Raw genomic sequence first — 25,769 nt, 5'->3', positions numbered from 1 at the left:
GAGTCCGGGGCAACTGGAGCCGGCAGGCGACAGGGTTCACCCTGCGCACCACCTTGAAGGGGCCAATGTAGCGAGGAGCAAGCTTGCAGTTCTCCACCCGCAGCAGAAGGTCCTTAGTGGACAGCCAAACCTGCTGCCCAGGGCAGAAAGCATGGGCAGGTCTTCTATGGCGGTTGGCCTGAGTCTGGTTGGTTCTGGAGGTCTGGATGAGGGTCTTCCTGACCTTGCTCCAGGTCTTGCGACACCGTCTCACATATTGGTTGACCGAGGGCACCCCCGCGTCCTCCTCCTGGTCCAGGAACAGAGGTGTCTGGAACCCGAATTGGCACTGGAATGGCGACAGCTTGGTGGCCGATGACTGCAGGGTGTTGTGGGCGTACTCTGCCCATGGCAGCCAGGTGCTCCACGATGTCGGGTTATCCATAGCCAGGCCTCGCAGGGTGGTTTCCAGGTCCTGGTTGAGCCTCTCCGTCTGGCCATTGGACTGTGGGTGAAACCCAGAGGAGAAGCTGGCAGTGGCTCCGATGACCTTGCAGAACCCGTGCCACACTCGGGAGGAGAACTGGGGCCCTCAGTCTGAGACGATGTCCTGTGGGAGACCAAAGACTCGGAATACGTGATTAAAAATAAGTTTGGCTGTTTCAAGAGCAGAAGGGAGTTTGCACAGTGGTATGAAGCGGCAGGCCTTCGAGAATCTGTCGACTATAACCACAATGACAGTGTTACCTTGAGACTCAGGGAGACCCGTGATGAAGTTGACTGCCACGTGGGACCAGGGACGCCGGGGAATGGTCAGAGGATGCAGGAGACCCTGGGGACGCTGTCATGGATTCTTGGTTCTGGTGCAGACCTCACAGGACAGGACAAATGACCTTACTTCCTTCTCCATGTTAGGCCACCAGAAGCGTCTTTTCAGGAAGTCCAGGGTCCTCCGAGCTCCCGGGTGGGCGGTGAGAGGGGAAGCGTGACCCCACTGGAGAACCTTGGCCCGGGCTTGATGTGGGACGTACAAGAGGCCCGGTGGCCCCGTCCCAGGACCAGGGTCCTGGCGTTGGGCTCATCAGATGGCCTCCTCAATACCCCAGCGGACAGGGGCCACAATCCGGGACACAGGGATAATAGGCCCGACTTCACTCTCCCTGTTAGTGGCAGAAAACAGCCTGGACAGTGCATCAGGTTTGGTGTTCTTGGAGCCGGGGCGGTACGAGAGGGTGAAGTCAAACCAACTGAAAAACAGGGCCCACCTAGCCTGTCATGGGTTCAGTCTCTTGGCTTGCTGGAGGTACTCCAGGTTCTTGTGGTCAGTCCAAACCAGGAATGGATGTTGCGCTCCCTCCAGCCAGTGCCTCCACTCCTCAAGGGCCAGTTTGACCACTAGCAGTTCTCGATCCCCCACATCATACCGGGACTCCGCAGGACTCAGGCGGTGGGAGAAGTAAGCGCAGGGGTGCAGCTTTCCTTCCGAACGTTGAGAGAGCACCGCGCCGACACCACTGTCCGAGGCGTCCACCTCCACGATGAATGGTTGGGAGGTGTCCGGGAGGACCAGAATGGGTGCCGTGCAGAAGCGGTCCTTGAGGTCTTTGAACGCCTTTTCTGCCTGAGGAGACCAGACATAAGATCCACCTGTCCCTTTGGTGAGGTCCGACATGGGTGCTGCTACAGAACTAAAGTTCCTGATAAACTTGCAGTAGAAGTTAGCAAATCCTTAGAACCGCTGAACCTCTTTGACGGACTTGGGAGTGGGCCAGTCCCAGATGGCCAGGGTCTTGGTTGGGTCCATTTGGAGTTGGCCTGTCTGTACAATAAAACCCAGAAAGGAGACCGCGGGAACATGAAATTCGCATTTCTGGGCCTTGGCGAACAGATTGTTCTGTAGCAGCCTCTGGAGAACCTGGCGGACATGGTGGCGGTGCTCCTGCACGGTCTTGGAAAAGATAAGGATGTCGTCGAGGTAGACAAAAACGTACAGGTTACTCATGTCCCTCAAGACGTCATTGATTAGGGCCTGAAAAACAGCTGGTGCGTTGGTGAGTCCGAAGGGCATCACCTGGTATTCGTAGTGACCAGACGGGGTGTTAAAGGCAGTCTTCCACTCGTCTCCCTGTCGGATACGGATGAGGTGGTATGCGTTCTGTAGGTCCAACTTGGTGAAGACGGTGGCGCCTTGGAGCAGGTCAAATGCTGTGGACATCAGCGGAAGGGGATATCGGTTGCGCACAGTGATCTTGTTCAGGCCCCTGTAGTCAATACATGGTCGGAGCCCCCCATCCTTCTTGCCGACAAAGAAGAAGCCGGCACCAGCAGGTGAGGTGGAGGGTCGAATGAACCCAGAGACCAGGGCATCTTTGAGGTATTCCTCCATGGCCTTGCGTTCTGGCTGAGAGAGGGAAAACAGTCTGCCACGAGGAGGGGTAGTCCCAGGGAGCAAGTCGATGGCACAGTCGTAGGCCCGGTGCAGAGGAAGAACGGCGGCCCTGCTCTTGCTGAAGACCTCCTTGAGATCCCAGTACTCTGTGGGAACTTGAGATAACTCGGTGAGATCAGGGGGCTTGGCAGGAGACACAGGAGAGCTAGAGAGCAGACAAGAGGCATGGCATGCAGGGCCCCATTCCACAACCTGGCTTGTTACCCAGTCTATGCGAGGGTTGTGGCGAGTAAGCCAAGGAAGGCCTAGAATAACTGGGAACTCAGGTGAAGGAATCAGGTACAGGGATATTTCTTCCTTGTGACCTTGAGACTGGAGGAAGACTGGAGAAGTAACTTGGGTGACTCTTCCATCACCTAACGCTTGGCCATCGAGGGCAGACACAGACAGTGGGACTTCAAGAGGTGCAGTCGGGACATTGATACTTTGGGTGAAGTGAATATCCATAAAGTTCCCAGCCGCCCCTGAGTCTAACAAAGCTTGACAAGAGTGGACAGACTCACCCCAGGAGATGGAGACCAGGATGTAGATTCCTTGGCCAGGGAGGCCGGGAGAGAGGGTAGGCCCCATCACAACCCTCCCTCGGCTGGATGGGGTGGTCCTTTTCCCGAGAGTTCGGGACATGATGCTCGGAAGTGACCAGGCTTGCCACAGTAGATGCAGCACTTGTCCCTCCTTCTGCGCTCCCTCTCAGATGCGGAGAGGCGAGTACGACCCACTTGCATGGGTTCTGGACAGTCACTGGAGGAGGTAGACGGGCTCCAGGTAGAGGTAGGGAGGCTGGGGGGGCTCAGGACTTGGCGGCATTCTCTCATCCTGTTGTCCAGACGAGTAGAATGTGAGATCAGAGTTTCGAGGTCACTTGGGCATCCAATAGAGGCCAGGCTGTCCTTGATGGGGTCAGACAAACCATGGTGAAAGGCTGAAACCATGGCAGCCTCATTCCATCCGCTGACTGCTGCAAGCGTCCGGAACGATATGGCGTAGTCTGCGACGCTTCCTCCTTGCCGGATGGACATGAGCTTTCTGGCTGCGTCGGTACTGATGTCCGCCTGGTCGAAGACCCGAAGCATCTCTTCAGTAAACAGTTCAAAATCAGAGCACTCGGGTCCCCGTCTCTGCCAGATAGCTGTTGCCCAAGCTCGTGCCTTACCAGCTAACAAGGTTATCACAAAGGCGATCTTGCGGCGATCCGTAGTGTAGGTGGTAGGCTGGAGCTCAAAGGTGAGTTGGCACTGGGTAAGGAACCCCCGGCACTCACCGTGCTTGCCGTCATACCTCTGTGGTGCAGGAAGGCTGGGTTCGCGAGGTGAAGGAGACAGTGTGGTGGGAGGCACTGGAGCAGGAACAGGAGCTGGATCAGGATGAGGAGATGCAGGCAGAGGTGTCAGCTGTGCCAGGGTTTTCCCAATTTGCTGAAGCAGTACCTCGTGGCGAGCAAGGGCCTCACGTTGGCTTGTGAGCATTCGTCCATGAGTGTCCATGGTCGTTCCGAAGCGTGTCAAAGCTGCCATAATTCCCTGAAGTTTGGCCGGGTAGACAGTTGAAGCAGCCTCTGCTGAGTCGGCCATGACGGAGTCTTTCTATTAGGGTTTTGCTGGGATTGGAACCTGGTTCGCTGGTGTGATAATCCAGCAAACCCCCACTAGGCCACCAGGGGGATGACTCAAATGCAGAGGCGTGAGGCGGAAGTAGAAAAAGTATCAAAAGGTTTATTTACAATATTTACACGCAAAAAATCCAAAAAGTATAATCCAAAACGCTCAGAAGATATAAGGGAAAAAATTAAAAATCCAAAAGTTCAAAGTCAATACAAAAGCCAATAACCAGAAAAGAAGGGGTAAAAATCCAAACGCTCAGAAGATCCAAAAAGTAAAAAACAAAATCCACAAAGTCCAAAAGAAAGCAAAAATACAAAGAACACAAGGACATAGATGAGGAAATCGGAACAGAGGTAACTGGAGCCAAACATAACAGCACAAAGACTCCGTGACAAGAGGACTGAACTCAATACACAAACTAAAATAGGACACAGGTGACACTAATGAGGACTAGGCGGGGCACAAGACACATGGAAAACAACAAACATAAAACACAGAAACAGTGGCGGCCTCTAGAGGCCAAAACAAACATGACAAGAAAAGGAAATAACAGCGGCCTCTAGAGGCCAAAACAGTCCCAGTCCTAACAATCGGATCCCGGTAGATGCTGACCGACGGAGAAGATGGATAGCGCATACCAACGCTTGTGTAGTGACCACTTTGTTGGAGGTAAGACAAATAAAATTAGTCAGAAAAGGCATTACATTGCTGTTAACATTCCATTCTAGTTTACTGTAATTATGATCTGGCAGCTATTTACACCGGATCCAGTGTAAATAGCTGCCGGAGCCAACGTCCGAGGTTCCGGAGTGTGCTAGCTCGCGGCCGGCTGGAGCTGGAGACAAAGGTTGACGTGGGGTGGCCTTGGACTGAGGTGCCCTTGAGCAAGGTACCTGACCCCTGACTGCTCCCCGGGCACTCTGGTGTGGCTGCACACTGCTCTAAGTGTGTGTGCGCGCGCATGTTCACTGCTTCAGATGGGTTAAATGCAGAGGATGAATTTCACTGTGCTTCAAGTGTGCATGTGACAAATAAAGGTTTCTTCTTCTTAAAGCTGCCAGTGCCCCAAAAGGCCTAGCTAATTTCATGTGCTGTATGATAGAGTCTCCTATAACCAGAGCTCTTTCAGGTTTCTCAGCAGGTGCATCAATGAGGAGAGCGAACCTGTTTGACACATGAAGCAGAGAGGAGTGGTGCTCCCGTGGGCAAGCCTCAGCAGTAGCTATGGCTCTACGATTATGCCGCCAAGCTGTCACCCATTCGCCCTGCTGTGAGGGCTCTAATGCCAGAGGTGGGGGATTGCTAACTCCAATCTTACAAAGCCCCATAGTTATGGAATAGCCTTCCAAGTACTGTTCGGGACTCAGACACAGTCTCAGTGTTTTAAATCTAGGCTAAAAACATATCTGGTTAGTCAAGCCTTGTATTAATACAGTTTTTTTTATTATTAGGTAAAGGAGTAGGTCTGGAAGGTTCTCAGGCATAGTGTTTTGTTAAACTGGGATATACTGTATAGATGCTGTTGCCCCCCACTCTCTCACGTTCACTCGGGTTTGTTGATGGTGGAGTGGCTGGCTGCTTTATGTCCCAGGGCTCCCTTATATCTCTGTTACCTTCTGGCTCTCCCTTTAAGTTATGCTGTCATAGTTAGTCTTGCTGGAGTCCCTGTTTGCACTCAGCACAAAATGTATACTGTTCTTAACCATTAGTGATAGGCATACCTAACAACCTGTGTTTCCTCTCTCCCCTGTCTCTCTCTATCAAGTTACAGGTCAAGCCTGAGACACCAGTGATCCTGACCTCTTCTACTCCTTGGACCTGCCAAATCCATCCTGATGCCCTACGTCTGGCTGGAGTCTTATCACATCACTTATGTGGAGGATGGCCGCATATGGACAATCGGAAGTTGTACTTGGAAGATGGCTCTGGACACTTACAGATTTGCCATGATGGCTGAGGACTACAATTGAGATGATAACCTTAAGACTGCAGTGGTTATGAACAGTTTTGCACTCAAGTCTCCAACAGTTGATAACTTCAACAAAACAGACTTCATGCTAAAACTATAATGAATTGCCTGCTTATACAGTTGTACTTTGTGACTTTTCACTCTAACAGAAGCATGTTATTTATAATCATGCTATCTGTTATCACCCAAATAAGGATGGGTTCCCTTTTGAATCTGGTTCCTCTCAAGGTTTGTTTATGTCGTATGAGGCAGTTTTTCCTTGCCACTGTCGCCACAGGCTTACTCATCAGGGATAAATTCAGGATAAATTAGCTCATGTTGAAATTTTTTAATTTTCTGTCAAGCTGCTTTGCGACAATGTCTGTTGTTAAAAGCGCTACACAGAAAACTTGACTTAAGCAATGAACGTTGTCTCTGAACATGGTTTTCCTGAACACTCTCAGAAGAACGTCTCTTAAGAGCAACTTTGCTAAGAGCTTCTTCACAGCATGCATCCTCACTAAAGGCATTAGTACAACCCTGAATCCAAAAAAGTTGGGACAAAGTACAAATTGTAAATAAAAATGGAATGCAATGATGTGGAAGTTTCAAAATTCCATATTTTATTCAGAATAGAACATAGATGACATATCAAATGTTTAAACTGAGAAAATATATAATTTAAAGAGAAAAAATAGGTGATTTTAAATTTCATGATAACAACACATCTCAAAAAAGTTGGGGCAAGGCCATGTTTACCACTGTGAGACATCCCCTTTTCTCTTTACAACAGTCTGTAAACGTCTGGGGACTGAGGAGACAAGTTGCTCAAGTTCAGGGATAGGAATGTTAACCCATTTTTGTCTAATGTAGGATTCTAGTTGCTCAACTGTCTTAGGTCTTTTTTGTCATATCTTCCGTTTTATGATGCACCAAATGTTTTCTATGGGTGAAAGATCTGGACTGCAGGCTGGCCAGTTCAGTACCCGGACCCTTCTTCTACGCAGCCATGATGCTGTAATTGATGCAGTATGTGGTTTGGCATTGTCATGTTGGAAAATGCAAGGTCTTCCCTGAAAGAGACGTCATCTGGATGGGAGCATATGTTGCTCTAGAACCTGGATATACCTTTCAGCATTGATGGTGTCTTTCCAGGTGTGTAAACTGCCCATGCCACACACACTAATGCAACCCCATACCATCAGAGATGCAGGCTTCTGAACTGAGCGCTGATAACAACTTGGGTCGTCCTTCTCCTCTTTAGTCTGAATGACACGGCGTCCCTGATTTCCATAAAGAACTTCAAATTTTGATTCGTCTGACCACAGAACAGTTTTCCACTTTGCCACAGTCCATTTTAAATTAACCTTGGCCCAGAGAAGATGTCTGCGCTTCTGGATCATGTTTAGATACGGCTTCTTCTTTGAACTATAGAGTTTTAGCTGGCAACGGCGGATGGCACGGTGAATTGTGTTCACAGATAATGTTCTCTGGAAATATTCCTGATCCCATTTTGTGATTTCCAATACAGAAGCATGCCTGTATGTGATGCAGTGCTGTCTAAGGGCCCGAAGATCACGGGCACCCAGTATGGTTTTCCGGCCTTGACCCTTACGCACAGAGATTCTTCCAGATTCTCTGAATATTTTGATGATATTATGCACTGTAGATGATGATATGTTCAAACTCTTTGCAATTTTACACTGCCGAACTCCTTTCTGATATTGCTCCAGTATTTGTCGGCGCAGAATTAGGGGGATTGGTGATCCTCTTCCCATCTTTACTTCTGAGAGCCGCTGCCACTCCAAGATGCTCTTTTTATACCCAGTCATGTTAATGACCTATTGCCAATTGACCTAATGAGTTGTAGTTTGGTCCTCCAGCTGTTCGTTTTTTTGTACCTTTAACTTTTCCAGCCTCTTATTGCCCCTGTCCCAACTTTTTTGAGATGTGTTGCTGTCATGAAATTTCAAATGAGCCAATATTTGGCATGAAATTTCAAAATGTCTCACTTTCAACATTTGATATGTTGTCTATGTTCTATTGTGAATACAATATCAGTTTTTGAGATTTGTAAATGATTGCATTCCGTTTTTATTTACAATCTGTACTTTTGTCCCAAATTTTGGAATCGGGGTTGTAGTTGCCAAATCCAGTTGATATCACATGCTGTTGATTTTTAATCAAAAGCCAATTAAAGTAAGGCAAGGCAAGTTTATTTATATCGCACATTTCATACACAGTGGCAGTTCAATGTGCTTTACAGAAGTAAAAGCAGAACAGTGAACAATAGAAAATAAAATTACATAAAATAATTGGGGAAGAAAAATAATAAGAATTAAACAATAGTAGAAATAAAATAATAAAATGAAATAAAAGTTCAAAAAAGGAATCAGCCTTGAGATTAATTATTATTATGGGTTTAACTCATAAAGCGTGCTCTTCCCGTGGCTCTTCCACGAGGATCACCAAAAATCGTCCCGCAGACAAAATCTACGAGGATCCAAATAAAATCGTCCTGCAGACAAAATCTACAAGGATCACCAAAAATCGTCCCGCAGACAAAATCTACGAGGATCACCAAATAAAATCGTCCCGCAGACAAAATCTACGAGGATCACCAAAAATCATCCCGCAGACAAAATCTATGAGGATCACATAAAGCGCACTCTTCCCGTGGCTCTTCCACGAAGATCACCAAAAATCTTAAGTACTTAAATTATGTTAATATACTCTATCATTAAGCATCTGAGCCAAAATGAAAATGTGTCAGCATTACCATTATTCGTTGATATTAACCACTGCATTCAGGGAACACCCCAAAAGACGTGCCATTTTGGAGATGTTCAGACCCAGTCATCTAGCAATCACGATTTAGCCCTTGTCAAAGTTGCTCGGATCCTCACGCTTGCCCATTTTTCTTTCTTCCAACACATCAACTTTAAGAACTGACTGTTCTCTTGCTGCCTTATATATCCCACCCCTTGACAGGTGCTACTGTAATGAGATAATCAAATGCTATTCACTTCACCTGTCAGTGGTTTTAATATTATGGCTGATGGGTGCCATATACAGCCAGCAGAATGAACTCACTCCTCATGCCTGGATTCCAGAGACTTTGAATTCTACAAAGGAATGTCTCCTACATTTCTTTGGCCTACATTTCTCCTACACTTCTTGGCCTTATTTAATCTGGCTGTATTCACAACCTGACTGTGAATATGTATTCCATATTCACAATGTTGTCCAAATAGCTTATCCAGAGTCTTTGAGGTGATAGCTGAGGACTAATCCATAGTTGTAAAATAACTTTCTTGGAGGCTGTGAAACCTGCCATCAACATTTTCTGTTGGATCATAGTGTGTCCACTATGTGTCTACTTCTACCATGCTGCTGCAGCTGCACCGAACACAGTTGTGGTCAGAACTTTACATACACGGACATGAATGTCATTGCAATATTGGGCTTTCAATTATTAAACTGTTCTTTTTCTGTGGCAGAATGATGGTACATCTTTCATCAATAAATTATTTGTTGCACGAATTTTAATTTATTTCAGGTTTCTTGAAATCAACAGAGGGTCAAAATTATATATCCAGGGTCAAAATATTATATATGCCCACTTTCTGCACAACTTAATGCAGTGGTACTGAAAGTTCCAAAATGTCTTCACCTGCCAAGGACTCCTAATTTCTTGTCAGTGATCATGACTGACTACAGCTGGTAGCTTTTCTGTGCCAACATAAAAAGGGTTTGTTTGACAGCACTCACTGGACTGACCAACAGTACAATGGGGAAGTCCAAGGAACTCAGTTCAGAGCTGAGAAAGAGGATCATAGATTTATGCAACTCTCTGGATGGCTCTCTGTTTAATTTTGGCCCTGTATTAATGTCAGTAATCCCAAATTAAATTAAAACTTGTGCACCAATTTCTTTTTTATTAAAGGTGTACGTTATACAATCATTCTGCCACAGAAAAAGAAAAGTACAAAAAATCAGTTAAAGCCCAATATTGCCAAGACATTCATGTCAGTGTGGAACCCTCTGACCACAACAGTATACAATTCATGTACTGTGCCTACCTTTGTTTAAATTTACAACAAGAATAGCTCACAGTAGCATGCATTATTAACCTTTTATACAGAGTAAAAAGGTGTGTGTGTGGGGGGGGGAACCCTGGTTAAATATACAAAATATCATGTTGTGCTAACTCCTGTCATGTAAAGCACTGAATCTCCTCATGCCTTAAACTGAAGAAATGATTAACCATCAAGCTGTCATTTCTTGTAAGAAGGTATTACACCTGCTGTTTATTTCTCATTTGAGAATGTAAATATGGACTATTTATCCTATATACAGGTGAAGAGTTGGCCCAGAAAAAGTCATGTTTGTTCTTTCTTTCTGACCACTAAAACTGGTTTAGTTATATCATTCAGTAATAAATATTGATACTTACATTGAAAGAAATATGTTAAAATGCTTTTAGAAATTTGTCTTTGTTAAATACATCTTCAAACATTGACTTTTATTAATAAAACGGAGCCTAAATAGAAAAAAAACACCTTAAATTTCAAAACATCAAATTTTTAATTTTGAATAGTGCCGCAAGATACCTGTACAAAAAAAACAAAAACTGTACAAGCAAGTATTAGTCCTTGAGTATCCTGTGTGGATAATTTTTCCAGACCTCCCTCCCCACCCCTTTTGTCGCAATTTGGACACCTGCCAATTTCTACCCATCAACTAATCAACTCCCCTATCAAAAAACAGCTACCAACTGGGAGGGTGAAGCCTAACAATGCTCTAACCACTCTTTTTCCAACTAATGCTGATACTGCATTGCAGGGCAGGATAACACTTGTACTACTTTCCCCTCTTCTGCATACATAAGCTCACAGATGCCTACAATTACTTCGTACCACTGTGATTGACAGGAAAGTACATCATCCCTAGCAGTGATAACATCCAATTTTACTCCCTTAGCTCCCAGCCACTGTTCACAGCAATCGTGTGGCATCATTGGTATTTAAATTTGAGCTCTCCTAACAGGGAAAATGCTCCCCACTTAGAAGTCCCTTTTTGATTTCTTTTTTTAAAGCCAACATCGTTTGATAAGGTGTCAATTAACAAAATGAATGTGAAGCAACAGTAAGTGATGAAACATAGTGAGAATATAGTATTTTAAAGGAAAATAAATTCTTGTAAAATAACAGGATGATTTTTCACAAGTTCAACATATTGTCAAATTGATTAAGACACCATGCGGCTGAATATACAGAAGATGCCAGCGTCCTTCAAAATATGCTTCAGATCCCCAGAGGCAAGTGAGGTGCTGTTGTCATTTTCTTCTAAATGAGAACCTGAGGATAGAGAGAGAGAGAGAGAGAGAGAGAGAGAGAGAGAGAGAGATATTACTCATTTCAAGGAACTGAAGACTCACTGGTTTTGGACGACTGATTAGATTAGATTAGATAAAACTTTACTGATCCCTTTGGGAGGGTTCCCTCAGGGAAATTAAGGCCCCGTCCACACGGCAACGGATTCAGGTGAATCTGATAAAATTGTTTATCGTTTCGGCCTGGCGTCCACACGGCACCGGTGTTTTGGGTGCCCCAAAACGAAATCTTTTGAGAATGGGTTCCAGAGTGGAAAGATCTGGCAACGGCGCCGTTGCAAAGTCATCTGGATGAGTAGAATGGATTTGTTTACGATGACGTCACAACCACATGTGCTTCACGCCGGGTAGAAGTGTAACAAACTCGATGCGAGTTGTCAACAAATCCTATAACTTGGTTCATGAAACGTGCTTACAAAATATTTTCACTGTGAATATTTATTGTGTAATGGTGCAAAATGAGAGAGAGAGGGAGGGAGGGAGAGAGAGAGTAGCCCTTAAGGCAGAGTCAATCCCGCCAGCGAAAATAGGGGAAAAAAAGGAGCGATGTCACCTCTTCAGATGTTGGTTTAAGTCCTACAATACATTCCTCAAAAAAGGGCGTAGAAGAACAAATTAATCCATCAACGTGTAGCATTCAATTTATTCCGGACCATTAAAGACGCCACCTTCCGCGTAGAATCATACGTCATCCTCGCCGCCATATTGGATGGGGCAAAGCGGAGAATAAAGACGCCTCATTCATGTGCTGCGTTTAACTGTACCAACAGGTTTGCCGTCCAAAAGAGATCACATGGGATTACCTTTCACAGGTGAGACTGGAAAAATACTTTTCATTGTATTTGGTCATTATAACGTAATTTTACAAACAGATTTTTCTGACTGTGGCTAATATGAAGTCTCGCGCATAATAGTTTATGCGCATGCGTCCTTACTTCTTCTATTATTCTGGTGTCTCCGATGGGACCGTCTTACAGCGCACCTAGAGGTGTGGCATGTGTATTGCATCGTTTTCAGCAAGCGTTGCGTTGCCATATGTACCTGATATTTTACTGATCCGTTGCCCATGTAGACGCGATATTTTTTTTTTAAATCTCGTTGCCGTTGTCGTGTGGATGTAGCCTAAGATTCCAGCAGCATCATTACAGATAAACAGAGAAAAGAAATAGAGAAAAACTTCTGATAAATTAAAATAAATTAAGTATTTCCATATATAAATTTAAAAGAATAAGATATGGGGAAGAGAGGCTACTGCTCCTTCCCGTCCTCTGTCCTCCTGTTACCCCTCCTCCCCCCCAGAGAGGAGTTGTACAGTCTGATGGAATGAGGGACAAAGGAGTTTTTGAGTCTGTTCGTCCTGCACTTGGAAAGGAGTATTCTGTCACTGAACAGGCTCCTCTGGTTGCTGATGACGGTGTGCAGAGGGTGACTGGCATCGTCCATGATGTTCAATAGTTTGTCCATAGACCTCTTCTCTGCCACCGTCACCAGAGAGTCCAGCTTCATGCCGACCACAGAGCCGGCCCAGCTGATCAGTTTGTCCAGCCTGGATGTGTCCTTTTTGGATGTGCTGCCCCCCCAGCACACCACGGTGTAAAACAGGACACTGGCGACCACAGACTGATAGAACATCCACAGGAGTTTCCTGCAGATGTTAAAGGACCGCAGCCTCCTAAGGAAGTATAACCTGCTCTGTCCCTTCCTGTATAAGTGTTTGGTGTTGCAAGTCCAGTCCAGCTTGTTGTCCAGCCACAGCCTGAGGTACTTGTAGGAATCCACAGCCTCCCCCTTGATGCCCTCGATCAGAACTGGTCGGGACCTTGGTCTGGACCTCCCAAAGTCAATGACCAGCTCCTTGGTCTTTGAGGTGTTGAGTTGCAGATGGTTCCTGTTGCACCACACAGCAAAGTCCCTCACCAGGCTCCTATACTCCTCCTCTCTGTTGTCACTGATACACCCAATGATGGCTGTGTCATCGGCAAACTTCTGAATGTGACACAGTGCCGAGTTGTAGCAGAAGTCCGCGGTGTACAGGGTGAAGAAAAGAGGGGCCAGCACCGTGCCCTGGGGTGCTCCAGTGCTGCTAATTACAGTGTCAGACGTGATGTCCTTCAGCCTGACATACTGTCAGTGAGGTAGCTGGAGATCCAGGTGACCAGACAGGGGTCCACTCGCATCCTGTTCAGTTTGTCCTGAAGCAATAGGGGCTGGATGGTGTTGAAGGCACTCAAGAAGTCCAAGAAGAGGATCCTCACTGTGCTATTTCCCTTATCCAGATGCGAGTGGGCTCGGTGTAGCAGGTAGAGGATGGCGTCTTCCACACCAACACCTGCCCGGTACGCAAACTGCAGACAGTCCTGGGCATGTTGTACCTGGGGTCTGAGGAGGCTGAGGAAGAGCCGCTCCAACATCTTCATCAGATGTGAAGTGAGTGCCACCGGTCGTAAGTCGTTCAGCTCGCTGGGCTGATTCTTTTTGGGAACTGGAACGATACATGATGTCTTCCAGAGGGTGGGCACTCTCCCCAGCTGCAGGCTGAGGTTGAAGATGCATTGGAGTGGTTCACCCAGTTCAGCAGCGCAGGTCTTCAGTAGTCGTGGACACACCTTGTCCGGGCCTGCTGCTTTCCTGGGGTGAAGCTTCCTCAGTTGACCTCTGACCTGGTCTGCAGTAATGCATAGAGGAGTCTGTGTTGAGGTGGGGGAGGAGGGGGCTGCTGTGATGACTGGGAGGAGGTGTGTTGAGGGAAGAAGGAGAGATGGCTGCAGTGAGGGAGAGGGTGGGGGGGACATGGACTGGTTGAACTGATTGAAGAAGTCATTCAACTCGTTCGCCCTCTGCACTGTCCCCTCAACGACTCTGGTCTTTGTATTGTGGCCTGTGATGGTTTTCACACCTTCCCAGACCTCCCTCATGTTGTTCTCCTTCAGCTTCTGCTCCACCTTTCTCCTGTAGCTGTCCTTAGCTTCCCTCACGCAGCATTTCACCTCCTGCTGTGCTGCTTTCATCGCCTCCCTATCCCTGCTCCTGAAGGCGGCCTTCTCCCTGTTGAGGACAGCTTTGACTTCCTGTGTTACCCATGGCTTGTTTTTAGGGTAACACCATACAGTCTTAGCGGGGGAGACCACGTCTGCACAGAAGTTGAGGTAATCTGTCAGACCATGTGTCAGCCCCTCTATGTCCTCAAAGTGTGGGCTAAGCAGCACATCCCAGTCCGTGATGTCATAGAAGTCTCTGAGGGCATCTTCCATTTCAGGGGACCACCTCCTGATGGAGCTAGTTGTTGCAGGCTGCCTTTGAACCAGTGTACTTCAGCTGTAGAAGAACCAGGTTGTGGTCAGACTTCCCTAGTGGGGGGAGGGGTGTGACTCTGTATGCATCCCTCACATTAGCATACAGCAAGTCAATTGTCCTGTTGTTCCTTGTTGGACAATCCACAGCCTGGTAAAAAGCAGCCAAAGTAGAGTCCAAAGTAGCGTGATTAAAGTCCCCAGAAATGATCATAAATGCCTCAGGGTGCTGTGTCTGCAGCCTTGCTGTGACAGAGTGAATCCTCTCACATGCAGCGGCTGCATCTGCCCTCGGAGGGATGCAAACACAGATGGTGATCACATGACTGAACTCCCTCGGCAGATAATATGGCCGCAGGCTAACGGCTAGCAGCTCCAAGTCCGGGCAACATAAAACTGTCTTTACAGAGACATGTCCCGGGTTACACCAGCGGTTGTTAACATAAATGATGAGTCCCCCACCTTTGCTTTTCCCGCATGTGTTAGTGTCTCTGTCAGCTCTCACAGCAGTGAATCCCCGCAGGTCCATGTTAGCATCTGGTACGAGGTGTGTTAGCCATGTCTCCGTAAAGATAAATAAGCTGCTCTCCCGGTAAATCTGCTGGTTGTTCAGAGCGGAAAGCTCGTTGACTTTATTCAGCAGCAAGTTCACATTCCCCATGATAATGAAGGGAATGGATGGTTTGTAGCGCCACCGGTTGTCCACTAACCTAGCCTTTAGCTTAGCTCCAGCTTTGCAGCCCCTGGGTTTCCTCCTCAGCTCCGCCGGATGGGGTGTCGTATCCCGGCTCGTCCCATTGTTTTCAGGGCCAGCAGCTCCTCTCTCGAATACGTGAGAAAACTGGCTCCTGGTTGCGTGTTAAAGTTAAATATATTCATGTTATATAGTAAAACACATTATGTCTTCGTAAGAAGAGCAAAAAAGTAAAAAAAAAAAAAGGTGGGGAAAAAAAGGAGGTTTAAAGAGCTAAAAACTACAGAGCTACTGGAGAGGCAGCTGTCTCACACAGCGCCCAAACACAAGTTTAACTGATCAGCAATTACCAAGCTGCCACTGTTGGGTCTTTGAGCAACCCTTAATTTCTTAATGTATCCTGTCTCAAGCTTAAGTTTTATTACGTGAATCTGTTTATTTCACAGGCATGTTATTAAGACAAATTCTTCATGTGTGTATGTTTCACACTAACAGACTAGACAATTACCACATAATGAAAGGTAAAAGAAAGAAAGCAGAGAAATTAACCTTCAAGAAAAGGTGTAGAAGAAGAACTAAAACTGTATATTGAACATATGCATTTGTGCCAGCTGGACCAATAGAGTAGGTTAACTAGACTATAGGATGTAATGATACACTTCTTTCATGATTAAATCCAATTCATGACCAACATGCGTTATATGTTATAGCAACAGGACCACATTAATCAATTTTGATTTTATTCAATTCTCAGAATATTTTCAACAAAATTTCAATGAAAATTTATGACTGAAAAGACTTCTCTCTAATTTCTGAAACAATGCAAAACAATGTCAAATTTAAAAGTAAATAAATCAAAAATTGCTATGAACAGAAGGCATATAAAATATAAAAAGTTCACCATATCTAAAAATAAGTAAATGTAGAAGTAAATTCTGCCAAATATTCTGGCTGAATAAACAGTGTATGACCTGGGGGCCTTAAAACTGACTGAGAAACAATGAGCTCTGTGGCAGAAACAGCACTCCCAAGTGAGCTACAATTCCGTAAATAAATTAAATGCTTTAATGTGGTCCTGTTGCTATAACATATAACGCATGTTGGTCGCTGTAATCTGGAGCTATCGAGTGCTCAAACAGCATGCATTAATAGAATACTAATTTTCATGACGTGAATTACACATTTCCAAAATGCACACAACCATATTTTTGCATCGTGTGAGGCACTGTCAACACACACAATTTTTTGTTTTTTTCCACATCATTCTCTGTAAACCCTAGAGACTGTTGTGTGTTGAATTCCCAGGAGATCAGCAGTTTATGAAATACTTGGATCAGCCCATCTGGTACCAACATCCATACCAGATGGGCCAACTCCTGGTAAGTCACAGAAATCACACTTTTTCTTCATTTTGGAGTCTGCTGTTTGATTCCCTGAATCTCTTGACCTGTATCTGAGAGATTTTTGCTCTGCTGCCACATGACTGGCTGACTGTCAGTCCTGTGTGCTTTGGCGCATGCACCAGTTGCTCTGGACTGCGCGCATGGTGAGTGGACTCTCGCACGCGCGCTGTTAATTATGCACACCTGCATGGGATTAAGGTGCATCAGCGCACCTATATAAAGACTAAGTAGACACATGCTCAGTGCTAAGTATTACACCAAGTCAGTTGTGCATTACTAAGCCTTAGATTCCCGTGTTGATTTCCTGGTTTTCCGATCCTGTTTCCGGTTCTTTGTTTCTGTTCTTGTCTTTGCCTGATTCAGCCTGTTTGTTTTTCACCCGACCTTTTGCTAGTTTTCACATTTATGGAGTTTGCCTGCCGATTTTGGATTGTTTATGTGTGTTTTTTCACTGTTGTAAATAAAGATTCCTTCTGTACTTGCATCTGTCTTCAACCACGCCTCTGGCAGAACAAGTTGCAGTGGATGTAGTAGAAGGGTTCCAGTGCACTATGCTATGCCACTTCCGGAATTTGGTATCTCAGCCTTGCCTTGTTTTTCCAGCAGTGTACTGGTGTTTATACTCCTACACCCTACGATGGAGAGCATCACCCATGTGGCTTCAGCATACATTGTGGTGCCTTTTATGCGGACCCTGAGGAACCCAAGCCTCCAGAAGCCATCTGGGTTACATGCATGATTTCCTGGCTGACTGGATGAGCATGCCAATGGGCCAAGTTCCTCATGAGATTAGCGCACCTGTGCCTTTGGAGCTCACATGATTTTCAGGTCATGCTAGCGTTCATTTATGAGTCCCCAAAGAAGGAGAACCCCCATAAAAACGTTTGGGAGGGAGCTATTCTCTCTGAGGTCGATGCAGCAGCAGCAGAGGAGGCCATTGCTCTAGAGCTCCTCCTAAAGGCCATCAGTCCAGAGCCAGTCCCACAGCTCGTTCCACAGTCAGTCAATCTCAGAGCCAGCATCTGAACCAAAGCACCAGCCAGAGTCATTGCCAGAACCAGTGCCTGAACCAGAACCAGTTCCTCAGCCTGCATCAGAGCCAATATCTTAACCAGAGCACCAGCCAGTGTCACTGCCAGCACCAGAGCCAACACCAGAGCAAGAGCCAGTGCCTAAACCTAAGCCTGAGCCAATGCTAGAGCCAGCATCTGTACCAGTGTCAGCTCCAGTGCCAGAGCCAGTGTCTGGTCCAGAATCAGTGCCAGCACCAGAGTCAGAACCAGCATCGGTGCCAGAGTCAGCTCCAGAGCCAGCACGAATGTCAAAGCCTGCACCAGAGTCAACTCTAGAACCAGTGCCAGAGCCAGCTCCAGTGCCAGCTCTAGTGCCAGTGCCCAAGTCGGAGCCAGCACCAGAGTCAGCTCCAAAGTCAGAGTCAGCACCAGCTCCAGAGCCACTGTCAGCTTCAGCACAAGAGCCAGTGCCAGAACCTGAGCCTGTTCCAGAACCAGTGCCAGAGGATGACGGTGTGACCTCTGCCTCAACTGGCTATGAAGACATTGTTATCCTGCTGCCGGGTCCTGACCAGGACCGAAGTAAAGCACAAACAGAGCTCGGGCCCATGCCTGAGCCCCCTTCCAGCCCAGAGTCCGCGTCATCTCCAGAGCCCCCTTCCAGCCCAGAGTCCGCGTCATCTCCAGAGCCCCCTTCCAGCCCAGAGTCCGCGTCATCTCCAGAGCCCCCTTCCAGCCCAGAGTCCGCGTCATCTCCAGAGCCCCCTTCCAGCCCAGAGTCTGCATCATTTCCAGAGCTCAAGCCCCCTTCCAGCCCAGAGTCCATGTCATCTCCAGAGCTCGAGCCCCCTTCAAGCCCAGAGTCCGCGTCATCTCCAGAGCTCGAGCCCACTGCCAATCCAGAGCCCGCGTCAAGTCCCAAGCTCGAGCCCACTTGCAGTCTAGAGCCCGGGTCAAGTTCCAAGCTCATGCTTGAATCCAGTCCAGAGCCCGAGTCTTCTCCAGAGCTCGCACCTAAATTCAGTCCAGAGTCTGAGTCAAGAGCTCACGCCCAAATTCAGTCCAGAGTCTGAGTCATCTCCAGAGCTCACGCCCACTTCAAGCACAAAGTCCAAGTCCTGTCCTGAGCTCAACCTCACCTGAGTCAAGTATCCAGTGCCATGTCGGCTCAGAGTTGCGTCCCAATGATATGGCACCCAACATCAGGCCCTCATCCCTGGGGCCAGGAAGAATAGATTTTCGATCCCAGAGTGAGCTCTTGGGGGGGGGGGGGGGGGTCTGTCAGTCCTGCATGCTTTGGACCGCACACTAGTTGAATTCTTGGGCGCATTCTGGACTGCTCGGCACACCTCACACCTGCATGGGATTAAGGCGCATCAGCACGCCTATATAAAGACTAAGCAGACGCGTGCTCAGTATTACACCATGTTAGTTATGCATTACCAAGCCTTAGATTCTTGTGTTGATTTCATGATTTTCCGATCCTGTTTCCTGTTCCTTGTTTTTGTCTTAGCCTGATTCAGCCTGTTTGTGCCTTGCCCGACATTTTGCTAGTTTTCAACGTTTATGAGTGTGTTTTGCTAGTTTTCAATGTTTATTTACAACATGTTTTTTCACTGTTGTAAATAAAGATTCCTTCTGCACTTGCATCTGTCTCCAACCACACCTCTGACACTGATTAGATAAATGCATGAAGGTGCAGGTGTATAGGTCTTCTTATTAAAGTGGAGGATGTGTGTGGGTGTGTGTATAACATGGCTGGTTGATTCTTTGACTTTAATAAAGCTCATTTGATCCAGGTGGAGGGGCGGCACGGTGGTGTAGTGGTTAGCGCTGTCGCCTCACAGCAAGAAGGTCCGGGTTCGAGCCCCGTGGCCGGCGAGGGCCTTTCTGTGTGGAGTTTTCATGTTCTCCCCGTGTCCGCGTGGGTTTCCTCCGGGTGCTCCGGTTTCCCCCCACAGTCCAAAGACATGCAGGTTAGGTTAACTGATGACTCTAAATTGACCGTAGGTGTGAATGTGAGTGTGAATGGTTGTCTGTGTCTATGTGTCAGCCCTGTGATGACCTGGCAACTTGTCCAGGGTGTACCCCGCCTTTCGCCCGTAGTCAGCTGGGATAGGCTCCAGCTTGCCTGCGACCCTGTAGAAGGATAAAGCGGCTAGAGATAATGAGATGAGATGAGATGATCCAGGTGGATTAGATAAACAATAACAGCCTCTATTCTTGTAGCCAAGTTCTTGCTTATAATTTTTGTGTCCCTATCGAAGAGTGACAATGGTGAGTAAGATGGAGTAAGGCCGGGTCCTTGCTTAAAAAAAAAAGCTTATTTGAAATAGCTTCCCTTGAATTAATGTAACTGTTCCAGGCTCAGTGACTTCCATCAGTGAAATTAAGGTGCAACATATTTCTGCTAATTCAAGCCAGAATTTGCCGAAGTGTGAATGTGGCTCATGCGCACGCACACAATATATAAGTAGCCCTAACTGTGCAATGATGTAGTGATATGTTGAAGAACAAATTACACTGAGTGCAGAATTATTAGGCAAGTGAGTATTTTGACCACAACATCCTTTTAATGCATGTTGTCCCACTCCAAGCTGTTTAGGCTTGAAAGCCTACTACCAATTAAGTATATCAGGTGCTGTGCATCTGTGTAATGAGAGGGGGTGTGGTCTAATGACATCAACACCCTATATCAGGTGTGCATAATTATTAGGCAACCTCTTTTCCTCTGGCAAAATGGGTCAGAAGAGAGATCTGACAGACTTTGAAAAGTATAAAATTGTGAGATGTCTTGCAGATGGATGCAGCACTCTTGAAATTGCGAAGATGTTGAAACGTGATCACTGAACAATCAAGCGTTTCATTGCAAATAGTCAACAGGGTCGAAAGAAGCGTGTGGGGAAAAAAAAGGCGCAAAATAACTGCACATGATCTGCGGAAAATCAAGCGTGAAGCTAACAAGCAGCCATTAGCATCCAGTTCTGCCATATTCCAGAGTTGCAACATTCCTGGAGTGTCAAAGAGTACAAGGTGTGCAATACTGAGGGACAATACTAAGGAAGGCTGAAAAACGATCACCACTGAGTAAGGCACACAAGATAAAATGTCAAGACTGGGCCAAGAAATATCTTAAGACTGATTTTTCTAAGGTGCTGTGGTCTGATGAGATGAGAGTGACTCTTGATGGGCCAGATGAATGGGCCTGTGGCTGGATCAGTAATGGGCACAGAGCTCCACTCCGACTCGGACGCCAGCAAGGTGGAGGTGGAGTACTGCTATGGGCTGGTATCATCAAAGACGAGCTTGTTGGACCTTTTCGAGTTGAGGATGGACTCAAACTCAACTCCCAGACCTACTGCCAGTTCCTGGAAGAAACCTTCAAGCAGTGGTATAGGAAAAAGTCAGCATCTTTCAAGAAGAACATGATTTTCATGCAGGATAACGCTCCATCTCATGCGTCCAAATACTCCACTGCGTGGCTAGCCAGTAAAGGTCTGAAAGGTGAAAAAAATAATGACATGGCCCCCTTGTTCACCTGACCTAAACCCCATAGAGAACCTGTGGTCCATTATAAAACGTGAGGTCTACAAAGAGGGAAAACAGTACACCTCTCTGAACAGCGTCTGGGAGGCCGTGGTTGCTGCTGCACACAATGTTGGTCGTGAACAGATAAAGAAATTGACAGAATCTATGGATGGAAGGCTTTTGAGTGTCCTCATGACACTCAAAAGGGTGTCTATATTGGTCACTGATTTTGTTTTTGTTTTGTGTTTGAATGTCAGATATGTTTATTTGCAAATCTGGAGTTGTCATATCAGTGTACCTGGTGAAAATAAATAAGTGAAATGGCTACACATTTGGTTTTTATTAAGTTGCCTAATAATTCTGCACAGTGAAAGTTACCTGAACACATACATATTCTCCTAAAATGGCCAAAACTAAAAACACCCCACTCTAACTTCCATACATATTCAGCTTTGATATTTATGAGTCTTTTTGTTTGATTGAGAACATAGTTGTTGTTCAATAATAAAACTAATCCTCAAAAATACAACTTGCCTAATAATTCTGCACTCCGTGTATATTTAAAAATTACACTACCGAGTAAATAAAGCATCTACTTCACAATTAAAGCTTGAGAAGCAGCATGGCAGAAAATACATGTCAGAATAAATGTGCAAGTACATCTCGTTAAAGCAAACAAAATAAATAACATAAAAGACAAATTAAATGGATTCTATAGTCAAAATTAACGTGTAATATAAATACATCTCACGGTCAAATGGTACGCCATGTCACATAAATAAGGAGAATTTTGTAAATGGACTAATTTAAGGACATTTTTACTTGGTGCTTAATTTTATGGACTTTTTTGTCCAGCTGATGTCATGCAATGTGAAAAATTGAAATTCAATTTTGTGAATATTTTAATAATTTAGTCTTTGTTTCACCATCTAATTATGTTTCTGAGGCTGTGTCACTGTTAAATGGAATAAATGATAAATTTGTATTAAATTATCTTATATTTCTTCTTCTGGCTGCTCCCAATTGGGGTCGCCATAGCAGATCTTTCGTCTCCATTGCTCCCTGTCTTCCGCATCCTTCTCTACCACACCTGCCACTTTCATGTCCTCTCTCACCACATCCATGTAGCTCCTCTTTGGCCTTCCTTGTTTTTGTTTGCCTGGCAGCTCCATCCTCAACATTCTCCTTCCAACATGCTCTGCATCTCTTCTCAGGATGTGCCCATACCATCTCAGTCTCATCTCTCTTCGCTTAATTCCCAAGCTCTCCACATGTGCTGTCTCTCTGACGTGCTCATTCCTTATCCTGTCCAACCTTGTCACTCCCATCGCAAACCTTAACATCCTCAACTCCGCCACCTCCAACTTTGCCTCCTGTCTCTTTGTTTAGGGTACAGTCTCCAATCCATACATCACAGCTGGTCTCACTACTGTCTTATACATCTTACCTTTCACTTTTGCTGGGACTTTCCTATCACAAATGACTCCCGAAATCCTTCTCCAACTGCTCCACCCTGCCTGCACTCTTTTTCTCACCTCACTATCGCAGCCCCCATTTTCCTGCACAGTTGACCCCAGGTACTTGAATTCACCAACTTTCTTTACGTCTGCTCCTTGCATCTTCATCCCCATTCTCATTGATGCACATGTATTCTGTTTTGCTACTGCTCACCTTCATTCCTCATTAAAAAAATGAGAACAAAGCTGAACATTCTTAAATGCAGTGGTATTACATGTATATAACATTTTGCATATATAGCACATCAGATTTCTGACCCCTATTTAAAGGCTATATGGCTTTTCAATTTAATAAAATCAGTGAAATTTAGGTCCCTCTGAAATTTGGTCATTGTGATATATGTTTATTTCTACAATAGCTAAAAAACCAAAAACAACAACAAAAAAAGCCAGGCCATTCTGTAGCTGGGAAGTTATTTAATTTGAGGGGATTCCCTAGCAAATAATGTGCATGAAATAGCTCACTTTGCGTAGTCAAGCAGACAGAGGAAGTCCGGTGTGCACATGCGCAGGTTTACCTGCTGCTTCTTCTTTTCCTTCTTCTTTTGGGTTTGATGGTAGCTGGCGTCCAGTGTTGCATTACTGCCATCTACAGGTTTACCTTGGCCATGCACTGACAGTTACATCATTCTGTCACTAAACAAACAGCTGATCACACCGAAGTGCCTGCTGATATTTATTAGTTTGATCCTGCATTTCCTTTCCTTCATAACGTCTTTTCTTCTCGCTTTCCATTACTGTAGTCAGTTTTTCACATTTCATTCACGTCCTCAATTTTCCTCTCCTGTTTCAAATTTGTATCCCACAATGCCTTGTGAGAATGGGGAAAGCCCACCATGTGATGCATGACATAGTATCTTGAATTGGGTCATGGTGAAGCAAGAAAAAAAAATATAGAATTTAGGGCTACGTGGCCCTAAATTCATTAATTGTTCTATTTAAACAAACAAACAAACAAAGCCTAATAAAATTGTAAGTCAAATTCGAATTCAGTAGCTTTCAGTCCACTAAACAAAAATAACTGGGTGTCAGGGAAAATTATTTTTATGACGTAAACTTGAAAAATCTGAAAAAGACAATCTACCTTTAAAATACCAAACATGGCGTATGATTCATCCAAATATGTAGAATAAATGACATGATCTTCTATAGCTTTTTTTTCTTTAAAACCTCTTTTGTACAGCATTTTTCTTTTGACCTATTTACAAATTGAAAGAGAGGATCTTGATATTATCCTTAAATTAGGGCAAAACTTGAACTTGGGAATATTGAGAGATTGTTCATTTTGAAATTCATGAGTTAGAAGAGTCTAAAATTTTATTTGAATTACAGGAGTATTGGTATTCATACTCACAGTTTTTGAATAGTAGTCCTCTCCTCTTTGTGTTGTTCTTGATTCTCCTTTGTAGGAACAGAAAATGGGGAGTCCAATGAAGCAGTCCCCAGATCTACTTCCACCATGTTTGGTACTGGCTGAGGTAAAGCACCACTGCAAAATGCACAGGCAACTGAAGTTAAAGTCCATCTGCTTTCTTAAGTTGAGACTACAGTGCTTTTAAGTTCCTGTGATATTAGATGAAAGACTAAAATTAACCATAAACAAGATGAAATGGATGTCAAAATTGACATATTGAAGGTTTTTTTTTTTTTTAAATCTCTGTAGGGGGGCTTAGCCCTGCTTGTCCATTGAGCCAAGCCACCCTCTGGAGAAGTCTGTTTCAATTTTATTCATTATAACCTTATTTTGGTATAGTGTCATACCTTTTATAGAGTTGCAACTCTTCTTGGGCCACCAATAGCTGTGCTTTAAGCTGGTTCCTCTCCTGTAGAACCTCCTTTAACTCCTGCATTGTGAATCGTGGTCGGTTTGGGTCCTTCAAATCTATCACCAGCTTGTCAGGCCCAATAATCTGTTCCAAGAGGTATAACCAAAGCTTATGTGTATTCATATTTGTTACCAAACCATGCAACCATACTCATTCCTTCTTAAATTTTTATAAAAGGGGCATGTTGTACTGTTGCTAGAGCAGGGCAGATTATTTTCTAAATTAATTAAGTTTCCACTGAGTAGTATCTACCACTTGCGACACGGTTGTTTTTAGAATAAATTTCATAGGCCATAAAATTTGAGTTTGAGCCAGTGACTCGAAATGAGGTCGATGGTCTCGAAGAGCACTCACATTGTTACCGTTGTCATGCGAACCTGCAACAACTCTGTCCAGTTCTCCTTTCAGGTTGTCCCGCTCCATTCTGAGCTCCTCGAGCGCCAGGTTATATTTGCTTACCATTATTTCAAACATTTCCAACACCCGGACAATTTTGAATTGTAAATCTGAAACCTCCTGACCACCTCTGTTTATTTTTAATAAGTCCTTGCCAATGACGTATGAAATGTCATAAACATCTTCAACCCCCATTTCTAGTGGGTCTTTCTCGAAGGCAGGAACCGGAGACCCGTCATGCAAATCTCCCATTTCCGTGTTCTGTGTACAAAATATAAAGAAGTATCGCTCTAAATCAAATATGAAAATAAACCTAAATGACAGACTACGGTTCTTCGTGATTCAGAGAATACTGTTAAAGTCCACCCTACTCCAAAAACTTCCCCTTCCCGTTGAGTTGTATAGTCAGGGTCCGGAAGTACAAATTCCATTTGAACACAGTGAATGTGAGATTTACATGCAAAATTGTTTAAATTGTCTTTCCATGAACTATGAGATAATTAAAATATGGAATACATTCATGTAGAAGACATCAGTCAGTTTGCAACTTTATTATTATGATGATTATTATTAATCGTAATTCAAGATGCCTGAGAGATACTACATTACCCACAATCCTCAACGCGAGGCCCACAAATAGCAGCGAATGAACGGGGGTGACTCCAAAGTCCTTAAAGGGAAACTCCGTGATGTCTGTTTTTTTTTTTAAACCTGGACCCAAATATTTACG

General features: G+C 45.2%; 1 protein-coding gene across 2 annotated transcripts in view; it reads right to left on the bottom strand.

Moving 5' to 3' along the window:
• rilpl2 (Rab interacting lysosomal protein-like 2) overlaps positions 1-25,467 on the bottom strand; it is a 58,054-nt gene extending 32,587 nt beyond the window's left edge. Inside the window, exons 1-4 of one of the 2 annotated variants that reach the window (XM_060906856.1) lie at positions 24,998-25,465; positions 24,579-24,727; positions 24,172-24,306; positions 10,546-11,337 (exon numbers count right to left, since the gene is read on the bottom strand). In XM_060906856.1, the coding sequence (XP_060762839.1) occupies positions 11,316-11,337; positions 24,172-24,306; positions 24,579-24,727; positions 24,998-25,291 (600 nt within the window). In that variant the 5' untranslated portion in view covers positions 25,292-25,465 and the 3' untranslated portion in view covers positions 10,546-11,315. Of the gene's footprint in view, positions 1-10,545; positions 11,338-24,171; positions 24,307-24,578; positions 24,728-24,997 lie in introns of those variants that run through there. The other variant, XM_060906857.1, reaches the window with a different exon arrangement.
• Between the last annotated feature and the right edge of the window lie 302 nt (positions 25,468-25,769).

Source organism: Neoarius graeffei, chromosome 24 (genome assembly GCF_027579695.1).
Source record: "Neoarius graeffei isolate fNeoGra1 chromosome 24, fNeoGra1.pri, whole genome shotgun sequence".
Taxonomy (NCBI): domain Eukaryota; kingdom Metazoa; phylum Chordata; class Actinopteri; order Siluriformes; family Ariidae; genus Neoarius; species Neoarius graeffei.
The sequence above is the reverse complement of the archived record's forward strand: the minus strand, read 5'-3'. Positions and strand labels throughout refer to the sequence as shown.